The sequence below is a fragment of the Gymnogyps californianus genome, chromosome 15 (genome assembly GCF_018139145.2).
Source record: "Gymnogyps californianus isolate 813 chromosome 15, ASM1813914v2, whole genome shotgun sequence".
Classification (NCBI taxonomy): Eukaryota; Metazoa; Chordata; class Aves; order Accipitriformes; family Cathartidae; genus Gymnogyps; species Gymnogyps californianus.
Genome location: NC_059485.1, coordinates 5,861,753 through 5,878,283, shown reverse-complemented (window position 1 = coordinate 5,878,283; position 16,531 = coordinate 5,861,753). Strand labels below are relative to the sequence as shown.

At 38.6% G+C, this 16,531-nt stretch overlaps 1 protein-coding gene across 6 annotated transcripts in view; it reads right to left on the bottom strand.

Moving 5' to 3' along the window:
• The window catches only part of MAD1L1 (mitotic arrest deficient 1 like 1), a 376,769-nt gene that overhangs the window by 354,144 nt on the left and 6,094 nt on the right, over positions 1-16,531 (bottom strand). For all 6 annotated transcript variants that reach the window (XM_050905937.1, XM_050905938.1, XM_050905939.1 and 3 more), the window contains exons 5-9: positions 15,839-15,963; positions 15,071-15,152; positions 13,733-13,863; positions 12,358-12,472; positions 11,344-11,405 (exon numbers count right to left, since the gene is read on the bottom strand). In XM_050905937.1, coding sequence (XP_050761894.1) covers positions 11,344-11,405; positions 12,358-12,472; positions 13,733-13,863; positions 15,071-15,152; positions 15,839-15,963 — 515 coding nt within the window. The remainder of the gene's footprint in view (positions 1-11,343; positions 11,406-12,357; positions 12,473-13,732; positions 13,864-15,070; positions 15,153-15,838; positions 15,964-16,531) is intronic.

The window sequence follows — 16,531 nt, the reverse complement described above, 5'->3', positions numbered from 1 at the left end:
TTTTTACTTTTAAAAACGTGGGGGGGACACCAAATAAAAATATTTATGCTTAAGTAACATCCATGCTGATGAAAGTTAACAAACTTTCATTCTAAAAGTCTGCTTCATGTCTTGCACGTTACTCTGGATTTTCCTACCTAGACCAGGATACCATTTTCTCCGACACTGGACCAGAGATGGATTAGTAAATAATCCAATCCAACATGGCAATTTCTGTGCTATAGGTTATTTTAAAATAACAAACACCACTTATGTAATCACAACTAGTTCAAGAGAACCTTGAGGCACTTATCACATTAATCTTTTAACTCACTAACATTTCAAGTTCACTATGCCCTTTAAGAAATGTTAGAAAATATTGTGCAGTGCTTTTGCTACTACAAGCCACATTAATTTTTTCTCTCCAAAGAATGCATGCACAAAGGTATATTTACAAGCATATTCCCTTTAATAATGTATCTTGTGAGGAAAGAGAATATAGCCCAGGCAAAGACGTGCTTTGGTCAAAAATATTCACTGGCAAAGAGGTCCCAAGGGAGGAAAGATTGAAGCTTAAGGACAAGGCTTACATAATAATACCACAAGACATTTAAGCTAGCTTGCCAGAACTAGGAGCATTTTAAAGATGCTAAAAAACTGAAACAGTCTAATGTTCATACATTTCCAGTTTTCTCCCGCCCCATCTTGATGTTGCTACACCAGCTACCCTATTAAGTACAATTAAAACTGAAAATTAGACCTTTCCTGGCTTATCCAGTACAGAACTCCCCCCTGCACCGATGACAAACCAAAGACAAACAAAGTAGCACCTTCCTAGCTACCATCAGAAGTATGAATCCTTGCTCTAGGCATTGATGAGGTTAAGCACTAACCAGGAGTGAAATAATTTTCAAAACGCCATCAAGATAACCTGCACCAAATAGGCTCAGAAAAGCTTCTCAGACGATACAAATCATATTTCGGTCTTATCTACACTGGCAGATAAACTCTTCTTAATAGTTCAGTGCATTTTTCAGCAAACTGCTTATTTCTCAACATGAACAAAGGTCAGCTGTTCTCACGCTTCAGGTCCCCGTCCACAGTTGTTGTTCTGTGTGGGCAGAAAGATGGACATGGTCTACTTTTACTCACTAACCCCACCCGCCTCTTTCCCAACTGCAGTTTTCAGAACCCTGGTATTAAACAACGCCTGCAATTCCAAACTAAAATACACTGCTCCACTCTTCCTATTCTTGAGTCCATTCCCTTGCTTACAGATTGGTACATACGCATTCACACAGAAGTAGGACTGAAAAGGATCTTTTAGTTTAGGTCCTGTCTAGTCCTTTGCTATTATGAACTCGAGTCATCTCTTCCATAACCTTGTGGAGCTTCAACTTAGAAGCAGTAATTTGTGTACTTTTGACTCTACTGGAAGCTGCATTCAGAACATAGTCTTTCTAAAAGTTAGAACCTCCTTCTAACTGTATTCATGGCAGGGTTACAGCTATTTGATTTAAATGCCAATGCCAGTCTTTAGATGGTTCTTTTTCTCACTGGTATTGATCCCCGTTCCTTCTCCTCCCCTCCCATCCATATATGTCTTGGCAGCAATTACATCTCCTGCCAGCCTTTGCTAGAGGAGGCCAGTCCTTCCATTCACCACTGGTTCAGGGGGCTCTCAGGCTCCTACCAGCAACACTTTTCTGCATTTAGTTCCCACTATCTTCCTCCACAGTGGATGACCAGAACTTTGAGAAGCGTCTCCCAGGCCATCTACAGAGGCAGTTGAACACTTTCACCTCCATGGAAGTTTTTCTCCTGGTGCATCCTATGTGTAAGAATTAACAACCATCCTGTTGTAAACAAGTACACAGCCCTTCTTCTAGTCCTTTCCACTGCATGTGCTACATTTTACAAAAGAAGTTTGTATTCAGCTCCCAGTTCCGTGGAGTCTTGTGCTTTGTTTCACTGAATTTTGTCCCACTTCTTCACTCTAATCCTTAGGGTCACTCAGTCCTGCATATCCAGCTTTTGTGTGTTTATGAATCCTCTGAACTTGGCATCACTAGCCAAGTTTTATCAGCACACACCAAATTTTTGCACCAAAACCATTAATAGAAATACTAAATAAAGCAGATCCTAAGGCTAATCTTTGAGGAATTCTACTTATCCTTGCATTTTCCTTCCCATAATACTAAATTCATCCCTGCTTAAACAATTCCTCATACACCCTACAATTCTTCTATTAATTTCCCTCTTCTCCCGCATGGTTTATATTTTCCCAAGTGGCTCTCTTGATCAAATGATTCAGTGAAGTTCAAATAAATAAGATCTATTGTGTTTTATTTGATAAGATAATCAATTCTCTAGACAAAGAAAGCTGTTACACTAGTCTGGCACAATCCATCTTGGTACTCCTTGATCCCATGAAGAAGGTAGATTCCTTGCCCTGTAGATAAAGGCCATGCCCACTAGTACAAGGGAGTACCACAATACAAGAGTTTGAATGCTTACTGAAGCGCTTTGTGTTGCTTCTATTTAGAAAAGGCCTGTGCGTTTTGAGAAGGGTTTTGGAAAAGGCATTGCTACTCTAAAACAAAATCATGCTCAATAAGCATGTACAGGATCCATTTTTACATTTTTGTTTAAAAGTTTCCCTGCAAAAACAAAACTTTGGGGATAAATGAGGTATAATACACTGCACAGCTAAGGGAGAGGGAAGGCATAGCATGTCAACAGCCCCAGCAGAAAATTTAGAACTGAAATACTGAAAGACACTGAAATGGAAATGGAAAGGTAAAATTAAAAATGAGCTAGAGATTATATTGGTTATTGGGTTTGTGGAAATGACCAAATGAGAGGCTGAATAAAAATCAAGCACGAGCGTTTGAGCTCTCTGACAGTAGCAAATCATCCCCTTGCTGATTAGTCTCTGCTATTTAAATGATAATTTCACTTTAAGGCAAACAGGACTGCTTAATGTAAGGAAAGTGGCTCTTTATAAAAGTGTCTGTATTTTTGAAAGCTTCTTCTTCACAGCAGAGTGAGCACCTAAGTTCAAGCTATTTACACATAACATGGGTCACTACATGCTGGAAGAAAGCAAGCTACTTTTACCCAACTGTTTTTCAACAGCATCTCAAACACTATTTGCAAGAAATATGGCAGCAACACAAAATGAAGTGTCTGACTGGTGAGTCCCCCGTGGCAAACGAATCACCTGCTACACAGAAGAAAACACCAGCTCACATTTCTAAAACCACTCCTGTTCCTAGCGGAAAAAGAGCCTTAAGTTTATTGGTTTGGGAAATGCACCTTATATTCAAGCTGGGACAATGTTCTATATTCTGATAAAAAGAGTCAACGGAAAAAGAAGTGATATTTTCCAGTAAAAAAAGGGTCCATTTGCCTCTTCACTTCCAAAATAAAGTTCTTATTCCCCTAGTAAGAATTGTCCATTTTTTCTTCGATGTCATTATTCTCCATACAGTTCCTGTAGGCAAACTACCAAAGTTCCTCAAATTACTCTTCAACAAAGAAGATGGATAACATGCTAAGCTATTGTTCAATAGTTTACTCCATCTCCAGAACGCTAGATCTGTGATCCTGGAAAGATAGCTTCTTTAACTGTTCCCAGAGCTTTGAAATGCAAAGCAAGGACAGACATATTTTTGATGTGAGCTTGCTTACTTCTTTCTCTGATTCTCTGATTATACATTACAGCCTCAGTCTGCCTAGATGTCAGGTGCTCATCCATTATGTTTTATGCTCTTCCGATCTTTCCTTTAGCCTCAAGACTTATTACTCTGATCTATTCAAATGGAAATAAAAGCATTAATGGCAAAGGAGAAAGAACACTAATAGTTTTGAACATCAGAGAAAAGTACAGCGTTTTTGGAGAAAATTAATACTGGGTAGGAAAATACGGCAGGAAGCTTTGCCCAGCATTTCAGTGAAGTACTGGCAGGAACAGACCTACAATATTTTAAGAAATCTATGAAAAGAGGCGCAGATGGTTGCCATATTAAAATTAAGTGGATCAACACCATGAGAATGGGAGAAGATTAAACTCTAGCTAAAGCACAGATTTGACATCAGGCTTCCAAACATCACATTTAAATACATTACTCCCTTCCAACAACACCCAAACACGGCCTGAAGTCTCCCCAAACTGGATTCTGACTACTCTGAAAACTGGAGCTTCAGATTTTGAGATGACAAAGGAACATTTTCTCCCCACCACGCACAAAAAGCATTCTGTCAAGGAAAGCTAAAACCTAAGGCACTGCGGAAAGTGAAAAATAATGTACATTTTAACATAACAGGATAACAAAGAACAGAAGAGCTTAGAGCAATACTCCAGCATATGCTGCATGTCACATTCAATAGGTGACAGCTTCCTCCAAGACTTCTCTATGTAAAGAATGGTGGCTTCAGTACACATACAATTATTGTAAGACAACCACAATTAGTTTTCTCTTGAAACTTCTACCTCACTCTCTAAAGACAAAGATCTCCTTTGGAACTGTTCAGGCACTCCTCCCTCAAGAAGATTTTTAAATGCTTCTAAAGCAATGCTTTCATCTTTTACGCATACCGAGTCCTACAAATACTGAGCACGTAATCTTTATTTCTAAATAAACACAATGATTATCCTCATCATCCCTTCCAACCCTGGCTACTCATTGCCACTTGCTCTGTCCTGCTTTGGAACAGCACAAGTATTTATGCACCCACACAGTAAACCTGACGACGGAACCGATCTGGCCGAAAGCTGTTTTCCATTCTAGATTACTTTTTGCTATGCAGGACCACCTCTTTCAGCTGCAGTGCTCACGGAACCATTAAGTACCAGGTAGGAACAAAATATTTTCACACAGACACTTAAGTCAGAAGCCCCACGTGACAGGAACGGTAGAACTGCTCTAAGTTGAGGCTAACTTATCCTGGCAGAACTATGCAATAGAAATTCACAGGACATTAATCCCTGTGCAGAAGCCAGCAGAAAGCCCTATTTTGAGGGATTTTGTGGAATATTAGCAACCTGCATACATTGGCCCTCTTCACAGTGTGAATTCTTTAATATTTATCAAACCTTCAACTTCAGTGGAAGGCAAATTTTTTGATGACAAAATTAAGCTCTTAAAAGTAATTGTAAAATGTAGTACTGTGTCTATACAGGACAACAGCAGATAATCTTTCTATGAGGTAAGCTGAGACCTCATAACTATGAAAGTTTCTCTAACAAGGACAGCTTTTTTTGTTGTTGTTTTTGTTGTTTGTTTGTGGGGTTTTTTAATTAGTGTTTCCCCCTGCATAGTGTTTATTTCCCTTTCTGGTGCCCTGGGAATTCCCACTGTGATGAGACAGCTTGTTTTACACTGGGAATCTCGTAAACAGCAGTCATGCAATTTTCAGTACGTTCACAGATCATAAATTACAATTATTTACATAAAACTTAGATGTACAAAATGAAGTTTCAATACCCTTATACTATGCTAATTCTAATTTTCTTCTCCAATTAGGGACTTAGCTCTAAAGTAGGGGGCCACCATTAGCCAACCCAGACAAACTCACCCCCCACCCCCCAAACATAGAAATTAGCACTTAAGTTCAGGTCAGTGGTACAGTTATAGACAGCAGCCACCATCAAACGCTTTTAATTAGACTGATTTCTTGCTTGGTGACAAAAGACCAGAGTGCTACAATAGGCTACTCCAATAAAAATATTTGCTCAACTATGGAGCAATCATGTCAGAATTACGGCATTACTGGAACTAGCAACAGTAACCCCCAGTCTTGTCTTGATTGGTTGCAGTTAATTAAGTATCCAGAAATGCATATGAGCAATTCAAATTATTTCAACATTCACTGCTTTGTATATCTGTGAACAGATTTATTTTTTTTTAAACCAGTAACCATTTATTCACAATGGACATTCAGAGAAAGGTAAATTACTACCTTGTGAGAAAGGAGAAGATTATGAGCTTCATTCACTACTGCAAAGATATTCAATGCCTTGGATGGAAGAGAGTGCAGAGTAGCTAAGCATAGTTAATCAAGATTCAAAAAGGAAAGTAGAGAACTCTAATATTCTCCCTTCTCTTCTATTCACTGGAAAAAAAGAGCACTAATCCATCACTAAATGCAGAATCAAGAAATCTGATTCCCTTTTCCCTCCCTCTCTCCTCCCCTCCCCCCAACTCCAAAAGCAGAATCTGCATAGAAGGACTTCCCGTACTGAGTGTAGCACCTGTGTAATTACAAATTACAACTGTGCTAACCACTGTACTAAATAGAGATGCTTGCCACTTAATTAAACCCTTTCTTAGAGAGGAAATGCATACACATTCACACTATCTCCTCTTCTTAATTGGTCTCAGACATTGCAGGAAGCTAGTCCCCAAGATTTGTCAGCCAGCCAGCCCACAGATGTTTCAGAAAGAAAACCAGGTCAGCATTAACAGGTTCACTTCTTTGGCTCTAGGCGACAGGTCAGCAGATCAGTGTCTGCTGTCTGCAGCTGGCAGGCCCCACTAAGTGAAAATGGTCCTTAAGCATTGGCCTGAATTCCTGTCAAATCTGCACTTCTCTTTACAGGCCTGGACAGCAAGCATGCGAAACAGCTACAGGAGCTTAATGCGATATCATCACTGAAGCCAACTAAATTTACCCTTGCAAACTGAAGGACGACTATAGGTACTCTCCAAACCCGTGTTTCATTAAACCTAAGAGTCCCTCCAGGTCAGCCTTACACTGTAGGCATCAGGGGGCTGAGACCTGCCTTCCAATATAACCGCAATTAGATGTGACTCAGGAATGTCCAAGACCATGACTGGAGCCTCTGAGCAACACAGAAGAGTCCAAGCACACTACTTTTCTTTCTGATATGTCAGCCTCACCTTTAATTTCCATACTGTATTCCATGGCCCTTCAGAAAAGGACAGCTGATCTCTCCATTGCTTTCCTGTGATGGGCATGGAAAAAAGTAAAATGATTCTGAAAAGTAGTATGAACAAAATCTTTTGTTTTATCTTCCACACACAAACACCGAGCCCGAGTTGACAGTACTATTTGCAACAGAAAATGGTGTCCCAAAAAGGAAAGACCTACTTAAATACGTCATTATCAATAATTTGATCACCTTCCAACCCTTGATTACTCTAACATCAAAAATCTATCACTGATATAAAATAATTCTGCTGTGTATACAGAGATCTTTGAGCCCAGCATGTGAAAATGTAAAAACTTCATATAGTCACTACTTCCAATTAAAAACCCCAAACAAAAAAACAAATAAACAAACAAAAAAAATCCAACAAACCCCACATCACACATTACTATTTATTCTCTCTCTCTCAAAAAAAAAAAAAAAGCTTCGACTAAAACTCCTCTGAAGCTGTTGCTTGTGGTCCACCTGTCAGCTTTCACAAATTTGCTTAACTTTTCAGCAAAACTTCAACCTTTCAAAACTTGCAATCTTTGCCACTTATGGATAAATACAAAGACAAATTTAGCATTAATCCTTGTCAGCTGTTATCAATGACTATCAGTATCTTCAGCATCTGCCTCATCTTTAAAACATACCGATGCACATAATTTTGCATCATTCTGTACTCCAGGGTGTATCTGTTTATGTATAGCAAAATCACCTGCTTAACATTACAGGACAAAGGCAATACTGGCCAAACATAGACAAGCAGCAGCAAAAAAGGCTTATTTAGATTAAAAGCTCACAGAACAAGAACCCTCCTTTTTTATTTGGGTATCTTCTACATGTTGCAGAAGGGAAAGTCAGAACAGTAACAGTGCTGCTCTAGAGGATGCAATTCTAAGGCTGGGGGTGCGGAGAAAAGAACCAGGCTTTGAAGAACTCCTATTAAACAAGACAAAATGAAGACTGTGTGGCGTAAATACAAAGTTTACAGAGCTGGTTGGAAAAACACTCTACTCCGTATGCCATTAGAGAAATACGCACAAATCTTTTTCATACTAAGTTACTACCCTAAGTACTGGACAAGGAGACAGTGATTGCATGCATGTAGCATTAAACAGATTTTAAAAGATTTGATAGCAACAATGAACAATTTTCCTTAGACTAGCTGACCCTTCTTAAGGCGCCCAGTTGATGGTTTTCACGTCAGGCTGAGCCTGCCAGACTGGAGCAGAAAGCCAGTTTTCTCCAGCAGCAGGAGAAAGGATGCCATCTCCTGGATGGTTTTGCACACTGTCACCCAAATAAAGCGCCTGCTTTCTCTCACACACAACCTTCCACAAATATTTTTCTGCTAAAATACATGTTGTTTAATGGCAGTCAAGAAACTACTTGGAAAATATCTCTAAGCTAATAGTCCAACTCTGAAAAAACAACCAAGTCTGTCATGATTAACATGGTTCTTCAGTGAAGATGGTCAACAACTCAATTACACAAATACTGGATTTTGAAGAAATTGAAACTACATCAGCACATCCTGGAGCGACAGAGTACAAGCAGCTTGTTTTCTCAACACATCTCTTTCCTAATAACAAAGTCCTACAATAGCCATACATGAATATCCTTCTCAAAGAGAGTAAACTCCAAAATAAATAAGACTTTCTACTTACAAAGCAAGAATTTCAAAATTTAGTGTTTTTTCCTTCTACAGTTGAAATCAAATCCTACAGCAGGAATATCAAGTCAGACCAACACATGACAAATGTATGAAAATCCCTGGCAGCATAACAGTAACATACAAAAAAGACCTACAAGACAAAATTACATCCACAATAAAAGACAGAGCCAACTATACCGGAAAGTAGGTAGTAAGAAGATCAGATATCAAAAGGACATATAATTGAACACGAAAAAGATTATGTAGATTCATAATGCGTATACATGAACCATACATAACTATCGTGTGTATTATTTTATTATCTGGGTATTGTGCAGGTTACAGGTATATTATATAACGTTTGTATGAGGCAGGCATAATTCCAAGTGCAAATTCTGGAAAGAACACTGCACAACAGCAATGCAAACACACCAACATGCTCTAAAGCTAAAGCTGTCTTTGTTTCCATAGTTTATGAGAGCAAGAGGAAAACCCAGGAGCTTACAAGTGGAATCCAGAACTAGCAAATGTAAGATTAGCCTTGGAGTAAAATGTTAATGAACTTGTTTTCCCCCCAAAAGGTGAAGCATTATAAACACTTAGCTCTTTCATTGTTACCAAAAAGAGACCAGTACTAAAAACAGTAGGATTACCACTACACTCCTAAAAGCTGCACCTCCTTTCCAAGTATTATTACATAAAATTACACTTGAAGGTCTGATCATAAGCCAATCTGACAAAAAGCCTGCTGGGACCAGGCAATCAGTGAACAGAAACCACAGAGAGCAGACACAGAACAAGCCCTATGGAAGTGCTGGAGGAAATGAAAAACCATCCTCTACTAAAACACCACACGCTGTACGCGCTTTCCTTACATTCTCTGTACCAATGAAGAACGTGATAAGAAAAGATGAGAAATCCTAATGCACTCCCTTTTTCCTTGCTTATCTAGTTATTAGCAAACAGCACGTTGCTCTGGCTCTTTGGGACAACCATCCAACTTGTTCCTATTGTCTTCTACTGTGAGATGGGCAATTAACTCTTCTCAAACTTTCACCAACAGCATACTCCAGGAACCTAACTAGGACAAGGATCTCTCGTCATCTTCATAACCCTGACCAAAAATTAACATAATTCATGCTGTAAGAAGTCTGAGCAACAAAACAAAAAAAATCCAAAACAACAAAAAACAACAAAAAAAAAAGAGGGAGGGGGGAAATCATCCAGTTGCTACAATTGCATGCAAAAGATGATTTTTCTCAAGAGCAATTCCCTTTTCTGTATGAGAAGACACCATTAATAGCACTAAACAATATGGCTCAATCAAAAACGTAACACTTTACAGCGAATATCCTGATTTTAAATGAAGGAGTTATTAGACTTCAACAGGCAGAATCACTTGGTTCCATTTCTCTCCCAGTGTGAAATTACCTCATTAAACCTTTAACAGCTTGAGGTAAGTAAAAGCTTTTACTCCACTGTCTGATAGAACAGGTTTTGTGAAAAGGATTCATACTATTTCTGTCCATTCCTTGCCATAAGAGATTCAGCACAACTCTTAACTTCATCTAAATGTATGTATCCTCAGCAGATGCAGGACAGAATCTCAAGCATGCTACCTACTAGCATGCCTCTAGAAAAAGGTTCATGATCCTCATTAAACAGAAAACACTAAGAAAATTAAGGGGGCTTTCTCAGGTTGAATACAAGTATCTTTTACATGAAGCAGTAATGTGCCCAAACCATACATGCATATCCAAACACTCCTACTTGCAAACAATCCCAGCAGTGTGCAGACATAGCTCTGTTGTTGGGCACATGTAATGAATGGAATAAAGAAACAGTTGGTATAATTATGTTCTGCCATTCATGTTGCAGCTCAGGCCTTCATCCAATATGAAACGTGATCTGTACTATAACACTCGTATCAAGAGAGTTATTTACGAAGAAGCATCTCTCCTTCTAGTGTAACTACTATGTAAATATTTAGAGAAAATAAAGCAGTGCTGAAAGGTATGACACACAAAAGCATCGTAGCGACACAGAAAACCTTCTGCAGTGGAAGAAAATTATCAGAAGATGTATGATTTCCAGCCCCTCTCTATACCACATACATACCAGAGACCTTAAAAAATCTGGTTCAATGCTCCAGATGTCAGAAAGAGTTGTTAAGTAACAGTATACAAAGAGACTATCTGGTGTTACAAAACACCATTGGGGGAGTGGGGCTTTCCCCCCCTTTTATAAGAAACTGAGTTTATTCCATTTCTCTTGTTAGGAAAAATAACTAAATTAACAACAGTTCTTCAGCTGCTTTAGGGAAGAAAAGTCACAACATGATCTGGCAGTTTATTTTGATACCAGATTTCAAAGAAATCATATTTACATCAATTTGTCACAAGTAACGTACATTCTCTTCTCTGGACATATCCTAAAATTCTTAAAAGTTCACTTATTAAGCTAGCAGAATCTCTAACTAAACATGAATGTAGCTATATGCAAGAAGTTCAAAGAACTCAAAATTGAACCTCAGCCTCAGAGACATCGGTCAAGCTGACTTGGTGAAAAACATTTGTTCGTTCCCAAAGATACTTTGTAACAGTGTGTATCTTATGGTTCTTCTCATATATAATAAGTAGTACTGGAAGAACTTCCACATGAAGATGATAGCGCAAGAAAGCATGACGAACACACTTCAGAGATCAGATGATTAAGAGGAAAGGAAAGGGGTTTAAAAGTTTTACCTCCCTCCAGAGCTGTGAGCACATACCTGATATTCAAGCCAGTGCTCTGGTCCAGTTTCTCCCAGCTTTTTAATTTTCCCAGAAGTTTCTAAAGTAGAGATCAAAAGAAGAGTTAGACACATAGACGAATGTTCTAACAGCTCATTTTCCACACAGTTTTCTCATAATCCTCCATTCAAACTCAGTGTCTTTCCTTTTCCTCCTGTGGATTTCATTATCTTCTTATCTAGCACTTTGGTTTGTCATTCTCCAGCCCTCACAAACATTTTCCCTGTCACCACAGCTCTATGACACACAGAATCCATGTTACACTTCAGCACTATAGATTATCTAACCCTGTGAGCTACCATCACTGTACTAGACCTTGGTAGACTAGACTCTTAGTAGCAGAGAAGAAAACAAGCTGTATTCTCAACACCGTTTCTGTAGCAGCTAAAGTGCCCATTTCTCCTCTTCCAGTTTCTCCTATAGCTTTTTACTTTCAGTCAATACCAGATAGTATTATCTAACCCTGATCAGACGCCAGTATAGTTCTGCAGATCAACAAGTTTACACAATTAGGTTCATCTCTTGACAACTCGCTGTATGCTTGATATAGGGTGGGATGGAAGCAAGACGATTTTATTCATCCGAGACCACATTCTGGCCCTGCTAGCACTGGCAGCAATCCAAGTGTGCATCAAGGTTCTTGCCACACGCCTGTACGGCAACACCATGTCTGGGCAGAGCTTAATGCCAAAAAAAGCATTTCGAGCAGAAAAAAGGTAAAAGAGGAACAGTAAGGCCAAAAAAGACACTATGATGAGATTGTTCTTTACATAAAATCTCCAGCTGAACAGCAGATATCCTTTTGCCTTTTTCACCTTCATTGCCATAGCTCCCCTCATGCTGACATTTAAGTTTGGGAATGCCTGGTTCCAACCCATTAATTAAAACAGGTATCGTATCTCAACTAACACAATACAGGAAGAGCCTAAAAGACCGGACAGGCAAAGGAAACCCCGATTCTGCTCATCCACCAAATGTTCCCAGCTCCTCACCTCATTTTCCAATTCAACGGCCACTAGCTGTGCTTGGACTTTCTCATAGCGTTCCAGTTTTCTTTGGAGACCTTCTACCTCCTCTTTAAGCAATCCATTGTTTTCTTTCATTTCCCTATGGTGAAAAGAGAGACAACAATTACAGCCATGCAACTCAATTCACTCTCACAAACTTCCAGATACACATGGAATTACAAGGGAATCATATGACATTGAACAGACATTATGACATTCAACTGACTCACTTCTATAATCTTCACTGCAAAGCCACTGCTAGAAAAAAAAAAAAAGCAGCTTTATTGAACTGATTTTTTTCTACTCTAAGTGCCATCCTAATTACGTCCAAACAACCTGAAGTTTCGTATCTGCTTTACTGATTGGCAAAACAGCATGAAGGGTAGCAAAAGACTCCCAACTGATCTTCAGTCAGGCTGAATGCAGGGTTGGAACACAGCAAGCAGTAGACACTCGGGCTTTTTGAGTACTCTGTGATGACTGAGCAAGCATCGAGACTGCTAGTTTTTACTGTAATACAGGTGTGCAAGGGTGAGATAAAACTGTTTTTTAAAAAAAAATGACCTTTAATCTGTTGATATCATGTTTCTGTGCTCAAAAAACAAGCATGAGAAAAGATTCCAAGATAAACGATTTAAAATGATAATGAAACAATAACAAGAACAAAGCCAAGGGAAATTATTTAATTTTAGAATAAGAAAAAGCTGGCAAGATCACTTGTGTAATATAGGCTTTTTTTTTTTAAAGATGCACCAAAAGATGGAAATTAAATTTACTCTTAAAAAAAAAATCTTTAAGGCAAGTTATTTCATAGTACACAGGAATTTAATTTTTCAAATTAATTGCCACTTCAGAAACCCAGAAAGTCTACTCTACCAAGGGCTATATCAGAGTGCTTTAGAAATTTAAACAAAAGGCTTTCCAAACATTATGCTGGAACAAGCAGCCTTTAAAATAGTGGTAACAATAACAAAGCAAAAACAGTTATTAAAGAAAAGTTCAGCTGTCTCTTCTCTCTACAGGGATTTCTTTCCCAAAGCTGTATAGAGTTCATCACTATCTTTAAACATTGACTTTTGTTCTACCAAACAGGTATCACCATCCAGAACGATCAATATGCATTCTGTGAGGCTCTTGCTGCGTTCGGGAAGATTACCCAGATCTTGTCAAATCCTCTCATCTAGTAACCATCACAACACTGCTTAATTCATATGCAGTATTTATATGAAATATTTAAACCTCCTCCTAAAGTTTTGCATATGGAATCCCAATAGAGAGATTTGAAAGTGCATATAGTGCAATTGTAGCAGGTACAGGAGAACACAAGATAATCCTCTCAACAACTGAACCCTTCTTTCACCTGAAGTAGGCATTTTCCTCCCTGAGTTGGTGCAATTCCCGCTCCATTTTTGGAAAACGGGCCAGTTCTGCCTTCATGTTCTTGACAATTAGAGCATCATGTTCCTGCTGGGAGAACTTCTGTTCCAGATCCTGGAAAACATGGAATGACAGGAGATCAGCAATGACTAACTTGGAACTCACAAGAGCTACTTCTCCATTGTAATTTTTAAACTCAAATCAATGACTTGAATGAAGTTTGAAGGGAACTCAGTAGGTCATCTGGTCCAATCCATTGCTCAAAGTAGGGATGACTCTTGTTCTACTTGTAACACCCGGGCTGACCTCTTCTCTACACCTGTTTACCCTGAGTTCATAACAAAAAAAGATCTCTGCTAATCATTAGAAGGACATTCTTCTATTGACTAAACCAAATTTGTGATTTTCTTGTCCTCTATCCCTCCATCAATGAAGTGTAGAGAGGGGCACTTGGATGGCCTGCAAGAATTAGGAATGAAAAGAAACACAACCGTGCATTTTAGCATTATGGTAAATGTTGCTTTTTTTCCCTCAAAAAAAAAAAAAAAGACAATTTATTTAGAGCTGTATTGCAGTCTGATATCCTGTTTCCCGACCTTTCCTTTCAATGGAGGAAGTCTCTTCTTACAATTGCAGAACTGGCAATGAGGCTGGCTTTCAGTGTAGCTTTACTTTACAGCAACCACAGGCAATGCCACTATCAGCACCTGCTCAAATAAAAGTAACTCTCCACATTTACCTCCCCCAGGAAAGAGAAGTGAATAATATACACTCCCACCAACCTACATGTTAATTTGAAAGGACATAAAGCATCTCTATACTCACATTTAAGTCAGTGTGGTTTTGAAAGCTTTGCAAGTAATTACACTTTCTAAAAGAGCTAAACCCAACTCCAGAGGAAGGATTTTCTGGGAAGCAGAGAAGTAACTGCAGCTGCTAGGTTCATCCTTCACCATTTGAAAAAATGCTCTGCTTTTGCAGAGCAACCTTGTGCTCTGGCACAAGATCAAACAGAGCATTCCTCCAGAGCACTGCATAAGGATATAAATCACCTTTCTATAGAGAAAGTATGGGTGGATTTTTTTTCCAATCAATTGATACAACAAGAGTGAAGAGTGTCATGTTACAGCTAATTGTAGCTAGCCTGGTCCATCCAATTGAATTTACCCAACATCAGCTCTTGCTTGCCACCAGACCAGATTGTCATATGACAAACTAACCTTTTATTTCTGCAATAGTCATTTTTTTAAAAAACACTGTTCTGTTCTTCCATGGAAGAAATTAAAAACTAAAGCTTTATATAGACCACAAAGTTTCTTACCTTAATCTTCTGTTCATATTCTGCCAGTAGGGATTGGCTTGCTTGCAACGCCTGAATTTGCTGACTAGCCTCTTGCCATTTTCTATTAGATGTAGACACAAGAGGCATTTAGCACCAAGGAATCATGTACCAGAAACAACCTACATGCAGAAGTATCTCTGACAAACATTTTCAAACACCACTAACAAGGTATATGGTACTGTTATAGAAGATTGTCTCTCACGCAGTTTCACACTCGTACCATCTCCCTCTAATTTAGAGACAAAAACATCCATTTTAATAAAAAGACGTATCTTGAGAAATATCCAAAAATCAAGCCACCTTAACTCTGAAACCAACAAACATACACTCAAAGTAAATAAACAGCACCTTTGAAATTGAAGACTTGAACTTAGTAAGCAAGGAAAAACACACTCACATCTTTCAACTACCCCTCAACTATGATTTAAGGTTTGATATTTTTGTTCTGTTCAGCCTATAAAGTTCAGATTAGCCTTTCCCACCCACATGCCTTCTGTTAACTCTCTACCATGAACATGAGACATCACTGAGATTTTAAGCTCAAGTTTTTTTTTTTCCTCAAGGTACAATTAAATTGCACCTCAGAGTTAGTTTCAAACAACGGTTATAACCTGCACATCCAGATCAAAGAACCCCTTTGAAGAGCGGAAATCAAACGCTGTTGAAAGTTTTCTGAGTGACAACAGCTGCAGAAGACTGAAGTTTTGTTTGCCTTTTTCTCCCTACAGTCATTCATCCCCTGCTTACTTATGTTGAACATCCAGCTGTTCCATCAGTTCCTGCTTCTGAGAGTCTTGGCTTGTCATCTGCATCTCTTGATTCATTATATTCCATTGCAGCTCTGATATTTTCCCTTTTAATACAGTGATTGTCTGAATTAATGGAAAGAAAGAATAAACACACAACGCTATGACTCTCCAAGCTGGACATTATGGATGGTGATAGACAGAAATCATATCCAACTGAAAAGTACAAACACCGAATCTAGAAACAATCCCACACTCTTGCAAACCTTCAGACCTGCAAACTGACCTCAAAAACGAAGGCAAGAGAAAATGATTTAGTCGCTTTCATCCGTCACCCAAATTGTCATTTCCATTACCTATTAAGTGGGCGACCTCAAAGCGGCATGAAAAATATCAAGCTTCAAAGCTCAATGATGATAAAACACAAGTATATATATTAAAGTAAAAAAATTATCCCACAACCATTCCAAATATATTTTGTCTGGGTTTCAAAATTGAAAATGTCTGGGTTTGCCTCAACCAAATACCAGATGTATTACGCTTTCATTAAAAGTAGAGGCCAGTGGGTTTTAGAATTTTGTTCTAAGTATCTTAACTCTAAAGAAAAACTCACAGGTTTGTTTCAAATAGCCATTAGTCAGCTCCCTTTAACACAGAAAACGAGAAAAATCTCAAGACATTACATATGTAGGGT